Source organism: Mollisia scopiformis (genome assembly GCF_001500285.1).
Source record: "Mollisia scopiformis unplaced genomic scaffold LY89scaffold_1, whole genome shotgun sequence".
Classification (NCBI taxonomy): Eukaryota; Fungi; Ascomycota; class Leotiomycetes; order Helotiales; family Mollisiaceae; genus Mollisia; species Mollisia scopiformis.
Genome location: NW_017263581.1, coordinates 1,864,418 through 1,883,112, shown reverse-complemented (window position 1 = coordinate 1,883,112; position 18,695 = coordinate 1,864,418). Strand labels below are relative to the sequence as shown.

Genomic DNA, 18,695 nt, shown 5'->3' with positions numbered 1-18,695 from the left:
GCACCCAATAGAAATCAAAGCAAACAGTAATAAGGTTATTAAATCTTTAACCGAGAGCGAAATTAGATACCAAGACTTTGGAATAGCGTACATTTATCACACTCCATTCTCATACAACTTCCCCCCAGCCCTAACATCAAACTCCACACTCTCCTCCAACCCACAACTCTCAAAAAGCCGCCTAACCGGCACCCCATCCCTCTCCGTATCCCCCTCCTCCAATAACTTCCTATATGCCTCACTCACACTCTCAAACACCGCCCCCAACGCCAACGTCGGCGTAATCACCACCCTAAACCCACAATCCCTCCCCTCCTTCACGCTCAAAACCGGACTTACACCCCCCGGCACACAATTATACAAACACGGCACCCCGCTCATCTCCCCACAAAACCGCCTCGCTTCTTCGACGCTCCGCACTCCTTCAAGGAAAGCTACATCTGCGCCAACTTCAACCGCGGCTCGCAACCTCTTGGACGCTTCTTCGTAGCCTTGACCAGCTAAGGCGTCCGTCCGCGCAATAATCACAATATCGCCACCGCTCTCCTCCCTTGCCATCACCGCAGCGCGAATCCTACTTATCCACGTATCTAAATCAACCAATTCCTTATTCTTCAGATGTCCGCATCGTTTATTGACAACTTGGTCCTCTAAAATGCAGCGCTGCGACCCCAGCGCGGATATACTGCGTTACGGTGCGGCCGACCACTGGTAGTGGTGGTGGTTAGTATTTTCGAATGTTGGGTGAGGGATGAGATTTGTTCGGAACAAGGAATATATAACAGGAAGCGAGTGAAGAAAAAGAACATGGAAAGGGAATGAGTACTCAAGGGACCCCCGTACCCCGTATCAGCATCCGCTATCAACGGCGTAGAAGGAGAAAGAGACGCGAGCATGGAAGCGTGGGATACCATATCAGTCTGCGTCGCGATACCGAGATCCGCGTGTCCGAGCTTGCTCATCGTTGTGCCTGCTCCTGTCTATCATATTCTCATGTTTAGCTTTTGACTTTTTCTCTTCATGATGATGAATAAACAAAAAAACAGAATTACCATGTAGAGAACTTCGAAGCCGGCGTTGAGAGCAAGACGGGCTGTGAAACCGTCGTAGACGCCGGGACAGACTATGATTTCTTTTTCGTTGGCGAGCATGGCGCGGAGCTTGGAGGCTGGGGAGGGGGGTGGTGCCATTGTGGTTGAATGATGATGTTGTTCAAAGTTTTGGTGTGGGGAAAAATTTTGAGGCATTCGTATATACAAGCTATGGGAAGGCTGACATCACAGCCCTGTGGGGCATGAGGGAGGGGGAAGGCGGGGTAGGATTCGGAGATCCGAACGGGGCGAGGCTGAGGATATCGAAACTCAACACTGATACATGATCTTTCACAAGGCCTTGCAAAGTGATACTCAAAACAAGGAGGGGAAAAAATCAAGTCTTCGAAGCACCGCAGTGCCGCAACATCTCATTATCATCATCTGCAATGATCTATATCTCACCTCACCTCTCCTCATGAAATCTCATCGCTCATAAAATCTGGCCTAAAAGCCAGGTCGGAAACCCTTTTCCGTATGCCCCTGAACTCGCTCGCTAAAGATCAGAGCACGCTATCAAATGGTATATCAAACCAAGCCATGCCGAAACCACCAGTTTATCCATGTAAATGCAATCACCCTAAACGCCAGGTACAATTTTTGCTTCTATGTTGGGTTTATAAGACGGAAGAAGAAAGTATGAACATGGCGTCTTTGGTCGTATTTCTTGTCGTCTGTACAGTGTCGTTGTAATAGAAGTGTAATTAATCTTCTTTCGGATAAGGGTCATAAGTCAGAATCGGAAACAAATTTCACGACTTCAAAATTGATCCTGAAGCCTCCCCTTGTTGTGGTTCTGTGGAGGTCGCTGTATTGTTGTTTGATGCTGTCGATGTTGATGCTGCGTTACTCTTCGTAACTAGCTCTTCGATCTTGGGTATGAGTTCTGGCATTCGAAATGGTTTGGAGACAACGTCGTCCTATTCAATATGAACACTTCCCTCTTATTCTCACAATCCAACAGAAGACTTACCATTCCAGCAGCGATAGCCGTCTCGATCTGCTCTAGCCTCGCATTTGCCGTGACAGCAATGATAGGTACATGCCTACAAATCGTTCCATCGGCCTCATAATCCCTGATCTTTCTCGCACACGTCAACCCATCCATAACAGGCATCTCAAGATCCATCAATATAACGGCTAAATCCACACCGTCTTTCTCGCGACCAGACCAGAAGTATGATGTCTTCAAAAAGTCCAAAGCTTCGCCACCGTGGTTCGCGAGCTCGGTTTGGAAGCCAAGATTCTTAAGCTGTTTGTGGAGTACTCTTTGGTTTACAAGGTTGTCTTCGACAATGAGAATCTTCAGAGTGCTGTGGTCGAGAGACGAGGTTGGAATAGGCGGAGTTGGCGTCGTAACTGGAGGGGTGAGCTGTCGAGATGCACGACGAGTTCCGGTTGTGTTTGCGCGCTGGATGGCCTTTCCAGAGGAGTTTCGTCTGCTTTCGAGTGTGACTGCTGCATTCGATGAGTTGCGACGAAGAGAATTAAGAGCATTTGCAATTGGTGTATCTGGGATGAAGTCTTCCACCTTCCTTGACTTGATGTAGAAAGCAAAGGTACTGCCCACACCTCTTTCAGAAGATACTCCTATCTCCCCACCTTGCAACTCAGTAAGTTCCCTGGAAATAAATAGGCCAAGACCAGAGCCACCGTATTGGACATGTGTTCGAGGTGAAGCTTGACTAAATCTTTGGAAAAGTAGGGTCTTCTCTTTGTCGTCCAAGCCACGTCCAGTATCCTGTACAGCGAAATGAAGATAAATCTCTTCGCCATCTCCCCAATCCGCATCCTCAGTGACGGCATGTCTTCGCTTCGACCGACTGGGAAAGTACGACACGTTGTGGTTGCCACCTTCGGGGCGTTCCTTGCTAGCACCCACGCTGACAATGATTGTTCTCTTTTCTTGACCGTGGGTAAATTTGATCGCATTCGTAGTAAGGTTGATTAGGACCTGCAGCAAACGTGAAGGGTCCAGTTTCACCCAATCGATTTCGAGGTCAAAATATGACTTTTCCATCTTGAACTCCATGGCGATGTCATTAGTGTCCAATTCGCCTTCGAACATCTTGAGAGCTCGTTGAACCACAGCAACCTAAATTCAATTAGTATGTCACAACATCTTCCCAGCAGGAACCCTACCGGTTGCACAGCGACAGGTGTCACCATCAGGAGTGCAGAATCGAGTTTCGAAAGAGTCAAGATATCATCGACAATTCTTTTCTGCACAGACAGTCAGAATATTGGATGCCGACAAGAACGCGAATGCTTACCTGGTGTTGGGCACAAAGAGCAATTGTTTGGGCAGCATCTATATTGCTTTCTAATACATCCAACAACTTCTCATTTGTCCTCGAGTCATCATCAACGGACTTGAATTCGGTCAAAGATGTTGAAATCTCATCACTGCATTGCAGGATAGCTGAAAGTGGATTTCTCATCTCATGTCTAGACTCTAATTAGTATCCATGTGATATCCACAAGGTGAGTGATTCTTACGAAGTCATGTCGATGAAGTTCTCTTGCTGACGCTTCAGCTCAATAGCCTCCTCCATTCGACGTTTCTGGAAGTCCTCTGCCCATTTTTGTTGGCTGATGTTTGTAATACTGCCGAACACGCTTTTGAGGTTGCCATCTTCGTCTCTTTCGGGGTAGGCGCTCATCAGAACCCAAGTATCTCCTCTACTGCCATTACGGTCCTGCCAAGGAGTCTTAAATCGAAATTCATGGGTGACAGCGGTCTTCTTGTTGACGATCTCCTTCCAAATTTCTTCGACGCCTGCCCGGTCTTCATCTTGGATACTATCCATCCAGGTATTGGCGCTGTTTTCGCCGCGAGGATGCCGTGAAATTTCCCACCATGTATCATTGCTGTATGTAATTTGCCCTGAAGAATTTGCAATGAACATACCGACAGGAGCAAATTCAGCCATCCTGGTAAATTTGGTCTCGCTTTCTACAGCTTCCTGTGTCCGCAAGTCAAGCTGTTTCGACAATTCTTGTCGATCCAAAGCGGCGAGACGAGCTGCACGCTGACCTCTCCTGATTTCTTCCTCAAACAGGACCACTGATGCCATCGACGTGGCAAGTTGACGACTCAGTAGTTGGATGAACAGGCTGTAATCATCATCGTATGGCCGCCTTGGATTGACTCCCATAACGAGGAACCCAAGTATCGTCTCTCCTGTAGTTGGATGTATTGGACAAACAACGGCAGCACGGCAAGGATCTCCAAAGCCTCTCCAATCGAGGCCATCGATGAGGTCGGTAGACAGTGTGCCGTCCTCAGTCTTGAGAAGGATCGGTTTATCCATCTTCATGGACTCACGCAGCATTGGAGCAAATGCTTCGTCCGAGGTCTTTAGGTCTAGCGGACCAACCGCTGCTCTGTGGCCATCAGGAACGCCTAAAGTGCCTTCAAGAACACACTGTGGAGCTTGAGCCAAGGATCCAGAATGCATTGAGCTCATGTCACTATCGGATTCCTCGCTGACGGAATAGAGGAAGACGAAGGGCACGTCGTACTCTGGCAAATGATAAGTACTTAATTTGCAGGGCAGGCAGGTGGTTTACCGTTGTATTCAAGGCCTTTGATTACTTGACCCCAGAATCCTTTGACGTCTCGTGCCGCGGCTGTCTTCTCTCCAACTTCTCGCAATGTAAGCATGCGCCTCTCGGCAATCTTGCGTCTGGTTTTCTCAAATGCGGGGTTGTAAAGGCCAACAACTGAGCCATCTTCGCCAACCAAAGGAATAATGGACCAAGAAAAATACGATTCTTCCAGAAATCCATTCCGGCGGATGAACAAGCAGTCATCGTCTTTCATGGTCGATTGTCCGGATTCTTTAGCATTAGAAAAAACGCCTTCAATCTCGGTCCAAATTTCAGCCCATGCTGTCTTGTAGCTTTGCCCCTAAGTTTTACGTTTAGTCTTCCCGAATACACACCATTTAACGATGTCTCTCTTACCATAAGCTGCGGATGCTTCTGTCCGGCTAGCAGGATATATGCTTCATTGTAGATAGCAATATATTCGTCGCCCCAGTACATTGCCGCAGGGTGAGGCGATCCCATGATCAGATTACACATCGCTCTCAAGTCGAATGTCCAATTCTCTATAGGACCCAATGGAGTAGCAGCCCAATCTATACTCCTGGCAAACTGGATATGTCGAGGAAGCGCTGCAGACATTGGGAGTCTCGTCCAATCAAATGAAGGAGAATCCGGATATCTCGCCTGTAACATCTCACTTGTGATTGCCTCGCTCTGAGTAGCTATCATTGCTTGCTTCGGAATTTCTCCATCTTCTTCAATCAGAGGCGCCAATGGACTGGCTACAGTTTGTATAGGAGATGTGCTTGCTGTCGACAATAAGGAAGGAGCCGCGTCTCCGAAATAATCGGCAGGCTCGCTTGACTCTGCCAAAGGAGATCGAGGTAGGCGATTCGAAGCGGCTTTCGCATGCCTCTCGCTCAGCATTGAGGACGTACTGAGGGCTCCATTCGAGCTTGCAGATGTTGCTGTATTTACAATACTGCTACTGCTTCCGCTTATGAGACGTAATCTCTTTCTCAGTGTGCTGCATGTCCAAGTAACGCCTCCGTAGATAAAGGATGGCAAGCAAATATCCAATGATTCTCCGTTCTTTACGAAGCTCAATGCCCATGCCTTGAATTCCGGAAAGTCATTGGTTACGGCAATAACAGGGCTGTCTAAGTCCGCTTTTCCTGTAACCATCTCCAATATCGACTCATAGGCGCAGAGAGCAGAATTTGCAAATACAATCTGCAATGGTCCTCCGGGTGTGAAGTTGGCGGAATTCGCAATGTCTATAATAAACGTAGGCCGCTCATCCTGGTCCAGTAATTCAATAATCCCGACACTGCTTAGCATTTGAATCCCGGATGATGACTTGCTTCTCGTGTCTGGGCTCCTCGGCACACTGCTTCGTTCTGACCAGCTTCCAGGTGTGCTTGTACTTCGCGGAGGACTGGCATTGCTGATACTGCCCCGCGCCAATTTCAACGTTGTGATCCCTCCGGGCTCATCCCGCGCTTTATTCATCATGCTCGCAGCGTCGGCGCTGGAGAAGCTTGGTGGCAGTATAGGTCTTTGGCGGGCGATATGGGAAAAGAACAAAGGCGACGGAGGCGATCCTGCTTGCTTCTTAGGAAATGCAACTGCAGCTTGAAATTTTTCCGCATCTAAAGTATGTCGCGGTCTTAGCTTTGGGCGCGTTCGTTTCGAAGGTCTTTCAGTTGAGGCCGGTCTATTACCGTGCTCCTCTCGCGAATGTTTCGATGCATTCGTCGAGGTCGAGAGGGCGGGAGGCGGCAGACTAGAAGGGAGATCTGGTTTTCGAAATGGTTGTTCGGCGACGGGATTCGAGTTCGAGGCGTGTACTTGTTGCAAGGCATCGAAGAGGGAAGGTTGGCTTGACGTAAGGCTATTCCCCCGACTCCTGGCTGTCGCTACCCCAAAGCTGTTTGTCGAAGCTTCAATAACATTCACTTGTAAACCTGACTCTCGGGCGACGCTGTCGTCGATTGCAGCGGTGGAGGGAGGTACCTTTGTCGGCGCGATATTATTTTGGGGCGATATACGCTCTGGAAGACTGCCAAAGTCCTTCTCGAAATCTTTCTTAGAGGTGAAGATTGATTTGGGTTCAGAAGTCATGAAGGAGGAGATCTAGGTTGGTCTCAGCGCCTTCGTTATGCAAGATTCGCGATGACGCCGCAGGTCTCGATCGCAATGATCGTGCCAGGGAACAAGACCGCGTCCACCTAGAAGAAGAAGCAGAAACCGGAGAGATGCGTGCGTCAAAGCCGCGCACCTATGGCAGACGACAGCAGCGGAGGGTGCTCCGCCAGAGGATCGAATACCTGATCTGGGATTGGGAGATGCGAGACGCAATCTGGAGTAGGACGAGGTTGCGGACAGGGGTGAAATTACCGCGAAGAGGATGCCGGGACGTGTTCCAATGGTTCATTGACCAGATGTCGATGGATTAAGACGTCAAAGTCAATTGCAATTGCATGGATCAACATTGGGATGCGATTCAGGATGGGGAAATAGGGTTGGTGAACAGCTCCGTCGAGATGGAAGTGTGAGGAGAAAGCCTTTTGATTGGCAGAGCAGCCAAAAAAAGAGGAGAAGAGATGTGAGCACCAATGAATATCCCGAGTAAGGTTACTTCGTATCGTAGTGGACTCGAGTATCGGAAAGCTACCTAGGTACTTGAGCAACAGCAAACCTTCAATCCTCTCACCGTACCCCACGGAACGAACGCTCCTCAAGACACCATCATTTTCAGCCTCCAGGTCCAGATATGCAGCATGGTCTCGGATAGCCCTCACTTGATCCAGATCTCTGTATTTCTCACCAAATCTCAAGCCACGCATTCCTGGAATCTTTCTCATGCACTTCATTCTTTGCCGTCCACCTCAGAAAACATGACACATGTCCGCCGGCGTACACCAGCCACTGTACAGTACGTTGAATATATCATGATCAGTAATCCTACTGTTTGCTTCAAATAAAAACAAAAATATCTCCCCTGGGTTTGTGTTCAGTACCGGGGGCGTTGGAATGGGCTGTTAATGACGGTTGTGGGTAGTACAAAGATGCAGGCGTTCCAGCATTCAACTTGCGATGTTCGACATGATCCTTTCGAGAATGTCTTGGGACATCTCAGCGGTCCCGATCTTTCATTTTGTCTAATCAGTAATCTTGCCGACTTCCGTTTGAATGTCGGTATATTTTCTTCCTTATTGCCTTCACCGCTCAGAAGGCTGATTAGAAAGCCATTCCTCTTAAAGTTAAGGAGAAGGAGCTGCAAAAGAAACAAAAAATAACAGTACATCCGAAACAGTGGCTGTCAATTCAGAGTATTACTTTTCAGTTGCGGTGCATTTGATCCGCGTCTTTCACCAAGCATTTGATTTCTCGAAGCTAGTGAGCTTGGATGTCTAACTTTCTTTACTAAGGCCCTAACTTCTGGCTATATTTACTTAAGTGCTCAAGGAAGACGCGCGGCTTCCCTAAACCATTGCCCAGCTCTCAACCGGCTCGGTCGAACTTTAATCCTAGCGAATTGCCCCTGAAAATGTGGTGTTCCTTCTCTCACTTCAGGCATTGTTTGCCAAAGATTCAATGCTTAGAGATCTTATTCAATATACGCTTGAATTAATGATCTCACAGTGCACGCTTTCTTTTCGATGTCCTCACAGCTGCTGGCCTGGACGACAATTGGCCCATTTGGATTTCACTGTCCAGATAGCCTCACCATAGCCAGCATCAGATGTTTTTTAATAAAATCAGGGGTGAGAATATTTCTGTGGTGGCAGCTAACATAATATAATCTTCTGATTACCATATACCAGTGGACTGAGTCCTTATATATTAATTTTTACCGTGTGTCTAAAGAGTTACTGTACTGGATACAGAACCCATGAACTCCTTACTTTGCATCGCGACATGGCTATATTATCATCGATCTTTCTCTTACGCTGAATGTGCTATTCCCAAGGACTACAGCATATAGGGAGTGAAAGTGTGCAAAGAAATTTTCCGCAGACACAATACCACGTGATCAAGGATTAATTACTTCGCAGGAAACTACAGTTCATCACCTCACTAACCATCTCGAAATTTGAGCCCATGAACTTCACTGAAACACTCATTCCCCGAATTCCTTCGATCCCACGAAGATTGGATCTACGTGCTATGACAGGTACGAAGCTCCTGCCCTCGGCAATATAGCCATACAACTCGAGTCGATGCTTTTACAATCGACCCTTCACAGTCACGAGCCAGATCTGCAGGAGTTGATTCCAAAGTGTCTTTCAGCTTCCCATACAAGTACCATAGGTGGTGCTTTTGCATTACTGAAGGATTGCCTTCCGGTTGAGGCTGAGTGGGCGGTGCTGGTGACGCAAGCGAGACCATACGACTTGATAATCACGCTGAGCTGATATGCCAACAGACCCGACCAGCTGGGAGGACGGGGGTCCTGGATGTTTCATCCTTTGCAAAGAATGAGGAGGGGTGTAGGGGATTGAAAGAGCGGGTTCTATACGAGAAGCTGCCGCTCAAGCTTGGTGACCAATGCTCATGGGAATAACAGAACATCCGCATCGCGTAGGTGGTTTTGATCAAGGATAATATTCAACTGCTATTCGAACATCGCTACTTGCTTCTATCCAGTTGCAACATTCCTCTCGACAAAATCAGCTTAAAAATAATCCGACGTGGAATTGGTCGCCACTTCCAATCGCCAAATACTCGATAATGATCTTCGCAGCAAGAGAATGAAAATAATTCAGCACTAGCCTGATGGATGAGAGTGACGATTCAAAATCCAGAATCTCACCCTCCTTGACGCAGGTCAGACATCGGCACCCTCTCAAAAGCGAAATCGATACCCGTTCCCCGAGCACCTGCCGACAACCTTATTGTCCGGTACAACCTGCAATTTTTGAGGAGTACTCAATCAGGCTGATTGCAGAGCGAACGATTGATAAAACGTCGGAACCCATGTTGGCGACTTCCAACCGCCCATAGAAAGGGAGAGAATCGAATTCGGGGTTCCCAATATCTGGAACGGTGCCTTAACGACAGTTGATGAATGAGCAGGCGCCGAGCAAAGCTTCAATATCAGCAGTTCTCAGACTGGTCTGGTATGATTTTCTAGAGGGCGAATCGAGGGGCCAAAAGAACCTCAGTTGCTGGCCCTCGCTTAACGATGTCCTTACTGTATCCAGCTTAGCCCGCAGCGAACCAGGGCTATCTGAGCCCCTCATTGGCCGTCACATCTCCCAATCGACCTGCATGTAAGCGCTGCATGGCTATCACACTTCTCCATTGGTGAGAGACTTCACATCCCGCATTGCGCGCTGACAGGACCAGGACAAGATGCTGCACCACCACCACCACACACACGCTCGCACTCGCACCTCCCACTCCATAATACTAGCCACTGCCGGCCTCCAAAGAAGCCTCTTCACTCTTCAATGTGAAGCTTCAATACCACGACCGACGACGACCACGTCGAGAAGCCGACAGCACCACCACCGAGCTTCCATTCATCACTGCTGCTCCCAACCACCCAGTCCACTTCTCACCACCCATCACGACGAGCTCGGTTGACCGAGCACATCCGCCCGCACAATGTTCACCATCCCGCATTTCAGGAGGAAGTGGAGGTTCCCCAATGTTCTGATTATCTTGATGATACTCGAGCTTGGAGGAACCGTGGCCGGATTAGCATTATTTGGCATCGCGGACCCGGATCTTTTCCGCACCAGACTCTGGACAGTCGGTGCCAATAATGGATTCAATTCGAGCCCGACGGAGATATTATACGCGTATGCGAACCACAGGCCTATACCTACGATCCCGTTCGTATGGTCACAAACGTACGTTCTCCTATCTTATGATATGTCTAAGAAACCGTACTAACCAGTTCTCAGTTTGACCTCATTCAACGTAGCAATTTCCGTCCTGTCCATGTTCATCCTCCTCGTCAAAGTCGTCATGTTCACCCTCCACTGCTGGTATCCCATCCTAGGCACCATCACAAACGGCATCATCACCGTCTTATGGGTAGTAAGCATGTACGGCCAAATGGGACCCGATCACTCAGACCCCGAGCACCCCTCCAACATCGCCTGGTACATCTCTAAGAGCTGCACATACGCCGATGCCACTGGCGATCACCACTTCTGCGTAATGGCAAAAGGAACATTTGCCACTACCGTCCTCATGATGTACGTTTATTCCTCCCTCATCCTCTTCCTCTTCATTTCAAGAATCACAGAAATTAACAAACTCCCAGGGTCATCTTCCTCCTCAACTTCGCGCTAGGAGTATACTCCCTGATCCCCAGCGCCGCCGAACGCGCCGCCTCCAAGATCGACGTAGACGACATGCAAATGAAATCCTCGCCCGTCTCCTCAGACGGCCGCTCAGACAAAGAATGGGAAATGAAGCCCGTCCCCCGACAATCGCAAAAGGTGCCCTACACACCCCGGACACTAGCCTTCAACACCCTGGATCGCCAACTACCGTTACGAGCTGGCGAAAGCGACGGACGATGGGGGAGATGAACGAGTCTCAGTGTAAGATGATATGGGAACAGGAGCCACTACTCGTCCTCGATCGAGCAGAGAAGTTTGGTATATACAGACAGACAGACAGACATTATCACATCATAATTTTCCTACCTGTTTCCGGGTTCAGGTTTAGGGTTTCTTCTTCTTCTTTTTTTCTTCTTACTTTAATCTTGTCTATAGTATCTATCAAACAAAAAAATAAAAACACTCATACCAAATTCTTCTCGTCCTCGTATTCTCAATGCCTGTTTCCAGAAAATTAGCCCTCCCGGTTCAGGCACGGAACGGGTAGTACCGCGCTTAGAAAAGGGGATCCAACATAGTCACGTTTCACCAACCTCATCACACCACATTATCTCTTTCTTACTAGGTACTTCATAACCGCTCGCTTTACTTCGCCAAACTCCACTTCACATTCAAGGTTCGGGATCTCGGAACTTCAATATCCACCATGTTCAAAAAGTAGTGCAAGAACGATATAAAGTCCCTTCTATCTCGAAGAGACCGCCCTCCCCACTTACATCATCTTAAAAATTCCGAAATAACATCATCTTATGCCCCAATCCATCTGTTATTTCAAACTCCCATCTCGGAGAATCACATCCCAGCTCACGTCTAGCAAACAATATTTCACATCATAAGTCACGTATTTTCACACATCACAAAGTCAGGATAAAGGAAGCAAACGCAATAAATTAAGTGTATCTCTCAGCTATCTGAAGAATTTTCCGGAGTTGATAGATCCACTGTAGAACCATGCTTTTTGTATGACCATGCAGAGAAGTATGAAAAAAAAGAGAAGCTGAGTGATATGTATGTTTGATGACGTTAACGTGAAAGTTGAATGCTCATGCTTTTGAAGGACGTGAATAAAGAGTTGGGAATTTTTTGCTGGCGGATGATAGAGAGGGGAGGGTGAGCTTGATGCCAAATAAATGCAGATAATAAGCCCAGAACAAACTTTGTGGTAGTAGGGAAGGGTCGGTCGAGGCAAGACATTCGAACTAGTCGACGGTGAGGACGTGAGAAGATCGAGAAACGGTTTGAAGGAGTCAACCAATCTATAAGATCAGGACAAACAACGACCGCCTCACCAAAATGTGCCATGGCCTTCGTACTTCTCATGGAATCTGCTGAAACACATGCTCCATTCCTTCGGGTTGTTGATGTATGCAAATTCCTCATTCTTCCATTCGTTGACGTCTGGAGATCTCCAACGACCACCTTGCTTGCCACTGCATTCGTGGTCGGTGTAAGGGACCTGGCGCTCCTGAGTCTCCCTATCATAAGGATCCGGATTCTTTGGGCTGAGGGTCATGTGTTTCTTTCGCTTCTCGTCAAGATTGGCAGCTAATTCCTCAATGCCGAGTAGTTCATAATCCTCAATGGATTTGCGAAGGTTGTCAGTATTCCAGGTCTTATCATCAATCATGAGCCAAGTCTTGATAATTCTGCGCTTCTCGACTTTGTAATGATCGGTATCTCGGCGAAGCAGGAATGTTAGTCGACAGCCGTAACATGCAGGGAGCGATCGTTGTTGCTGTCTGTCGCTCGACAATTCGACCCCACGCCACCCGGGAAAGAAGATGCCCATCTGGACTGATTTACACGTACGGCACCAAAAGTCGCGAGACAGCCTGCGAGGAATTAGTCTTTGCGAAAAGGCTGTAGGACAAGCACACTTACTCGGCCAAGTCCCATTTGTACTTCATACTGCTAGCAAACCACTTGGGATTTCCATGAGAAAATCGATACTGGACCATCGCAGCGATCTCCAGATGGCTGGCACCAGGATAAAAGAAGGAGTTCAGAGTTGCCCCAACTTTCCAGCATGGAGTCTTCTCGAGCCATTTGCGGAACATCGTATGCGGGCTCTCAAGGTCGATACCTTGCTCACGGGCATTGGTGACAAGGCGCTTGACAATTGACCAAATACCTACGCAAGTATCAAGGTTGAGATTATCCCAGCAGACCCCATAAGTGCCAACGGCTCCTGTCTCGGGACCGAGATGATAATTGGGATACCAGTCCAGGGCAACAGAGTTCTCCTTTCCCTTGAGCCGGTCGACCTTCAAAAGTTCAAGAAGCTTCAGACCTGTTGCAAGGTGCATCAATCGACAGTTGTAGATACCAAGAATTTCCAACTTTGCCATCTGAGGGATCAAGAGAGAAAGATTATTGATGCTGATGAATGGGACTCGATGGAAGTAGATATTCCTCAATGAGTGACCAAAATTGAGGACCGACAATTCTGGATCGGTCAGCTGTGGATATACATGTGTAATGGGAGATCTTACTCAGTAGGCGAAGATTTCGGACTTGCTCAACATAGCTAGCTGGTCCTTCCGGTCTTCGCATAGGTGTGATAACCAAGTGTGCGGACACTGAACCAGCCTGGAGAGGGTTAGTATTTTCCTTGCTCACCTCCTTATCACAGTTGTTGAAGTGTCCATTTGTCAGGTCCCAAATGTCCTAGATGGATGTCAGTAGTCTTACAAGTACGATTAGGAAGTATGTATTCTCCACGAACCACTTTCTCACAAACAGCATCCCATGCCTCTTGACATGTCGCAGCTAGTTGCCAAGCTGAGCTATGATGAAGGAAGACATGCTTCAGCAATTCAAAGCCCATATCGTAATCTTTCAAAAGACAAGTGAATAATAACGACTTCTGATCCACTTTGGGTAACTTCAAGGGGCCCATTGCTGGGTGTCCGTTCATGTGATAAGGTGCCTGAGATTACGTTAGTATTGTGGCATAGTAAGATACACAATGAACTTACCAGAGTGACCAACTTATCTGGGACTCCTGTCCAAGGCCAGCCAAAGCATGCAGCATCAACTTGCTCTTTTTGCAACTGAGCCGCGGTCTTTGGGGGGGTTGGATCGACCCACTCTGGAACTGGCGACGACGAATCTGGGGTATCTAACGAGGTATCATCTGGCCATGAAGCTACGAGCCTCTTTGCAACCTGTTCAGTGGTCGCATTCGAAGAGCTATCAGTCGCATCCCAAGAGTCCTCGCTCGCACTCTCGGAGTGATTAGTGGCGTTATTCTGTCCAGACTCCGCCGAGATGGGGTGCTCGCCCCAGCCAAGAGCATCATTGAGATCAGCTGGGCTGATCCAATTACCAATCTTCTCGGCAGGTTCGTTGGTGACAGTGCCAGGCAATGCTGGGAATTCTGTGTCGAATGTCTTGACAGCTGGCCCTGCAGACTTGGCTGCCCAGTGGTTTCGCACAGCATCCGCTACATTCTCGGCAGAATCATTTGAAAGAGCAAATGCATTCCAGGCGTTCTTTGTGCGGTTTTTGGAAGCCATTCTGAATAATGCTGTGGAGAATATGAGCTTTGTACCAAAAGATCAAAGAATAAGTATGCATTGAGCAAAGATAATGACGACGCGGTGAAAAGAGAAAATCAAAGGATGAGAGCCCAGGGAGGTTAGGCTTGTAGGGTAATCTTGGGAGTGAAGGAAAAGGGGGCGAGATTGAGCTTTAGCGTAGGCGGCAGCGCTGGCGCCAGATGTATCCTAGCGTGGCAGCGGTACAGGCAAAAGATCCCAAGTCGAGGTTGAGAAAGTGAAAGAGTCGGTAGCGTGAAAACAAAGATCGGGCGAAAGCCGGGGCAGATTTTGTGGGGAAGGTGCTCGATGGGAAGGTTGAACAGAAAGAAAGAGTGGGTAGTGTAGGAAAAAAAGATCGGGCGAAAGCCAAGACGGAATTTGTGCCAAAGGTGCTCGATAGGAAGGTTGAAGAGAAGGAAAGTATGGAAGATTTGACAACATACCTCTAGAGTCGAGTAGCTGTTTTTGGCGTGACACCTGTCAGAAGACAGTTGTCGCTGAATATTGTATGAGGTCTCGCCGAATCGATATCGTCGACCGAAAGGATGAACGTGATAGACTGGTCTATGAATGAGGTAAGTTGGTTGTTTCCCAGAAAAAGACAAGCGTATTGAAGTAGAACCCGCGGAGTTGGAGAATGAGTTGGGTGAGAACGCGTGTTGGAAGAAGGTTGAAAAGGCGAAGAAGAGTTGAGAGTTAAGAATGTTGTAGGTGGAAGAGGTATGAAGGGATAGGAAAGTTTTGAGGTTCAAGCGAGGTGTGGACCTTAGCCAGAAGCAAGCGATAGTGACAGTCGAAGATGAGAATAAGTATGGATGTGGATTGTTGGTGATGACCAGAAGTTCTCGATGAGAAGAGCAAACAAGAATGAGGAGGAGATGTCGAAGTGTCAAGTGAAGAAACTCAGTGCGGAATTGTGCTCTAGTGCACGCTATTGTTTTGGGAAGGAGGTTGTGATGCTGAATTCGACTTGAAGAAAGAAAGAGCGACCAACGTACCTACCTGAAGTTGCTATCGATTTCGAGAGAGGTAGGAAGTATTGCTGCCAAACTGTAAGTGTAGCTGGAAGTTGCTAAAGGATATGAAGTGGTGTTCTGGAAGTCGAAATGATAGAGCTATTTGCTAGTCGGTGATGGCGAGAGGTTTTGCAAGATGCAAAAGGTCTTCTCAAAGCCTGCGTAGAGACTGCATGTAGAAGGTCATTTAAGATATGAAAGACCGAAGAAAGTTGTATTCCAAAAGCTGTTGTTGAAAGAGTAAGGTAGTTGTTGGCGGATGGAGAGACAGAGGAGACAAGAAGCGTTCTTTTATAGACGATGGATGCTGTTCATTCAGGAGTGGATTAGCGTGATAAAAAGGGGGTTGAAGCGGGTGAATACGGTTGTATAGCCAAGCTCTTCAACGGGGAACGAATTAGCGTGATAAAAAAGGGGAAATCGAAGCTGGTGAATACGTTTGTATAGCCAAGCTTTTCAACAGGGAACGCATTAGCGTGATAAAGGGGGGAGAATGATGCTGGTGAATATGTTTGTACAGCCGCTATTCAACCGAGGATCGAATAGCGTGTTAAAGGGGGGTAAGTGAAGCAAGCGACTACATTTGTGTAGCCGCTATTCAACCAATAATAGACCAGCGTGTTAAAGGGGCCACTGAAGCTGGTGAATACGACTGTCGAGTAGCAAAGCGCGAGGCTAGAGCAGATTAACCCTAGCTGACAGCACCTGCAAGATGACTAGGAAGCGAGTACAGGCAAAAATTGACCTTCTTTAAAAGATGCAAATCAGAGATAAGTACGTCGGAGGGGTCTCCACTTGAGCTTCCAAGCAGCAATTAATCTTCTGGTGACCAATGATAAGATCTAAACACTTCATCAGAATACAGATCTTTTTAAGCTAAAAATTAGCTTTTTTCAACATTAATCTGTAAAGTCAACACGGCTCTTATCATGAAACAGACACACTTGTCTGTTCACCTTAGCAGAACCATAATTACTGTGCAGTGATCTCCCGCGTCACAGCGGTGAGAGAATGTTACTAGATTTACAGAAGCTTCTCACATTGAAATCGAAACAATCATCTTTAGATTAGCATTTGCATGAGGGTTGGTGTCTGCACTGATGATACAGTCTCGACTTCGACAAAGCCCTGACATATCTTTGAGTGACAGCACGGACAGGCCAAGCTACTATCCTCAAACTAAAGACACGATTAGATCAAAAGCTAACAAACGCCTTTGACAATTTGGCTTTGGTGAAGCTCAGACGATGCTTCCAAGAACCAGACAAATTGTGGTGCTCAGTCTTCAACATCAAGTATGATAAGACTGGGATTCTTTTCTACTGAGTGCATTAGAAGCAAGAATGCCCTTTCATACAATTTCTAAGCTGTGCTTGTTGCCATGTATGCCTGCTTCAATCATACTGGCAATTAATGAGCACCAACTTCACTCGTAGCTACTGTTCGAGCATTTCACATGATAAGCAAATGGGATCGTTGCAGAACGGAGGATCACAAAATCACAGAATCTCGTAATTATCCATCAGGCCTACAGAACTCATACAATTTGCAGCACACAACTGATAGCCATTGAGGAGTCCGAGACTGCAAACAAAAGCTAAAAGCAAATAACTACATTCCGAGCTATGTAGGATTCTGCAGCTTTGCAGTCACTAAATCACAACCCCGCAATGTAATACAAAGGAAGGCAACAAAAAGCTTTCTCTCGCCGTTCCCGAATAGCTCCAGAGGCCGAGGTTATGCTCAAAGCTTTGCCTTTCTGGAATTTCAAAGGACCAAACAATTACGTAGATCCAGACTCGCAAAATTCGTACCGAATCCGACAGAACGTAAGAAGGAGAAACTTTCCGAGTCATGAAAAAGCCGTTGTCATATTGCCTCGGTGAGAGTCTGATGATAGTCTCCAATAAGAGTTGGTGGCCTTATCAGAACACCCATATGGCCTGACGATCATCTGCATACAACCTCATTGTTTCGCGAACGCTGATACGCTCCCTCAGCTTTCGCCTGCAGAGGGTCGGCAGTCATCGATTCGTCGAGGGAGCTCTGCCGTGTCGCCGTTGACCGCCACCAGTATGACTGCCCTTGCACCTCACAGGCTGCAGCATGACATGATCCTCGAGGAAAGGCCAGACATGAAAAAAATGCAGACCCCGCGGTAAACGGCGAGGCGTACCAGTTGTGCAGCGGACTAGCTGAAGCGAGGCTCAGGCTGGAAGGACTTGAAACGAGCTGATTTCTTTTGCTGGATGTCAGAAACATGCGGATGTATGTAATAGATATATTGCATCGAGGAATGCCACCGGAGGATTGATTCGAGGTGGAGCTGTCGGAGAAGATTCATGGACAAAATAAAATAACATTATGCTTGGCGATCTGAGAGAGATGACCAGAGGTCAATTCAGGGTTGCTGCTCATGGCGCTCAGAAAGGGCTAAGGCTCTCTAAACGGGGCGACGGCTTGACGCTAGACCCATCGCTGCCGGGACTTGTGTGGTAGACTGGGGTTATAGTAGGCACGTTAGTGATGCAGGGAAATTGAGGTCTGAAATGAACACAGGAAGCGAAGCGCTGGAAGTGTTAGTGGTGGTGGACGACACGAGCCACGAGGCAGCACGACTCGGGAGGGGAAGAGAGAGCAAGCAGGAGAGGAGAAGGAGAGAGCATTTCATCGTACTTCAAGTATGTGCAGGTCCCATCTATTCTCGCGCTAGTCCGTCCGTTGTTGGTATGGCAGGCATGGCATGGCATGGCGGCGCATTGCATTACATGATGGATGCCCAGAGAATGGTGAGATGAGCATACACTTACACTCTCGCTGAAACGAAACAAGTTGATGCTGCTGTGGATGGTGGAGTGCCGCGAATACCCATTATTAATGCGAGCAGCCTGGCATGACCCAGAAGAGGGGCGCGTCTAGCGCTGTGAGTGGTGTGGTCCCGGTCGCCTACTGGAATTGTGGAATTGTATTGGAACTACCGCCCCCCTTACTTTGGCGGAGACGCTACCACTTTTTGGCGTGAAAGCCTAACACACCACTGGCCGAGTACCGTACCGTAGCAGCCAGCATCAAAGAAAATTGTGAATCAAATTGCGAGCGTCCACGATTGCTGGATCAGATATGAGGATG

At 47.8% G+C, this 18,695-nt stretch overlaps 4 protein-coding genes across 4 annotated transcripts; 1 reads left to right on the top strand and 3 right to left on the bottom strand.

The window, feature by feature from the left end:
- Nucleotides 1-96: 96 nt before the first annotated feature.
- Nucleotides 97-1,213, bottom strand: LY89DRAFT_703476 (isocitrate lyase family protein-like protein; the record flags this gene model as incomplete). Its single annotated transcript, XM_018217323.1, has 3 exons — nt 1,053-1,213; nt 827-980; nt 97-650 (listed from the first exon to the last, which is right to left on the bottom strand). Exons 1-3 carry the CDS (start codon nt 1,188-1,190, stop codon nt 97-99), a joined length of 846 nt encoding a protein of 281 aa, XP_018078727.1. The 5' UTR covers nt 1,191-1,213.
- Nucleotides 1,214-1,421: 208 nt separating this feature from the next.
- LY89DRAFT_604977 (uncharacterized protein) lies at nt 1,422-6,104 on the bottom strand. Its single transcript, XM_018210374.1, has 8 exons — nt 5,430-6,104; nt 5,061-5,336; nt 4,665-5,004; nt 3,591-4,617; nt 3,365-3,539; nt 3,234-3,314; nt 2,065-3,186; nt 1,422-2,011 (listed from the first exon to the last, which is right to left on the bottom strand). The coding sequence occupies exons 1-8, from the start codon at nt 5,982-5,984 to the stop codon at nt 1,844-1,846; spliced, it is 3,744 nt and encodes a 1,247-aa protein (XP_018078726.1). The 5' UTR covers nt 5,985-6,104; the 3' UTR covers nt 1,422-1,843.
- Nucleotides 6,105-9,950: 3,846 nt separating this feature from the next.
- LY89DRAFT_634443 (uncharacterized protein) lies at nt 9,951-11,429 on the top strand. Its single transcript, XM_018211388.1, has 3 exons — nt 9,951-10,507; nt 10,562-10,858; nt 10,927-11,429. Exons 1-3 carry the CDS (start codon nt 10,260-10,262, stop codon nt 11,195-11,197), a joined length of 816 nt encoding a protein of 271 aa, XP_018078725.1. The 5' UTR covers nt 9,951-10,259; the 3' UTR covers nt 11,198-11,429.
- A 474-nt stretch (nt 11,430-11,903) lies between these two features.
- On the bottom strand, nt 11,904-13,949 carry LY89DRAFT_679531 (uncharacterized protein). Its single transcript, XM_018213888.1, has 4 exons — nt 13,734-13,949; nt 13,501-13,675; nt 12,890-13,454; nt 11,904-12,840 (listed from the first exon to the last, which is right to left on the bottom strand). The coding sequence occupies exons 1-4, from the start codon at nt 13,905-13,907 to the stop codon at nt 12,294-12,296; spliced, it is 1,461 nt and encodes a 486-aa protein (XP_018078724.1). The 5' UTR covers nt 13,908-13,949; the 3' UTR covers nt 11,904-12,293.
- Nucleotides 13,950-18,695: the final 4,746 nt, after the last annotated feature.

Bases quoted from the DNA above. Each gene is read 5' to 3' on its own strand.
- LY89DRAFT_679531 (XM_018213888.1), bottom strand. From the start codon at position 13,907: ATGGGCCCCTTGAAGTTACCCAAAGTGGATCAGAAGTCGTTATTATTC. The intron at 13,455-13,500 runs GTAAGATCTCCC...TGACCGATCCAG, and splicing joins CCGAAATCTTCGCCTACTGA to AATTGTCGGTCCTCAATTTT. The intron at 12,841-12,889 runs GTAAGTGTGCTT...AATTCCTCGCAG, and splicing joins TACAAATGGGACTTGGCCGA to GCTGTCTCGCGACTTTTGGT.
- LY89DRAFT_604977 (XM_018210374.1), bottom strand. From the start codon at position 5,984: ATGCTAAGCAGTGTCGGGATTATTGAATTACTGGACCAGGATGAGCGG. The intron at 5,337-5,429 runs GTAGCCAGTCCA...ATCACAAGTGAG, and splicing joins GCACATCTCCTATACAAACT to ATGTTACAGGCGAGATATCC. The intron at 5,005-5,060 runs GTAAGAGAGACA...CGTAAAACTTAG, and splicing joins AGAAGCATCCGCAGCTTATG to GGGCAAAGCTACAAGACAGC.
- LY89DRAFT_634443 (XM_018211388.1), top strand. From the start codon at position 10,260: ATGTTCACCATCCCGCATTTCAGGAGGAAGTGGAGGTTCCCCAATGTT. The intron at 10,508-10,561 runs GTACGTTCTCCT...ACCAGTTCTCAG, and splicing joins CCGTTCGTATGGTCACAAAC to TTTGACCTCATTCAACGTAG. The intron at 10,859-10,926 runs GTACGTTTATTC...ACAAACTCCCAG, and splicing joins GCCACTACCGTCCTCATGAT to GGTCATCTTCCTCCTCAACT.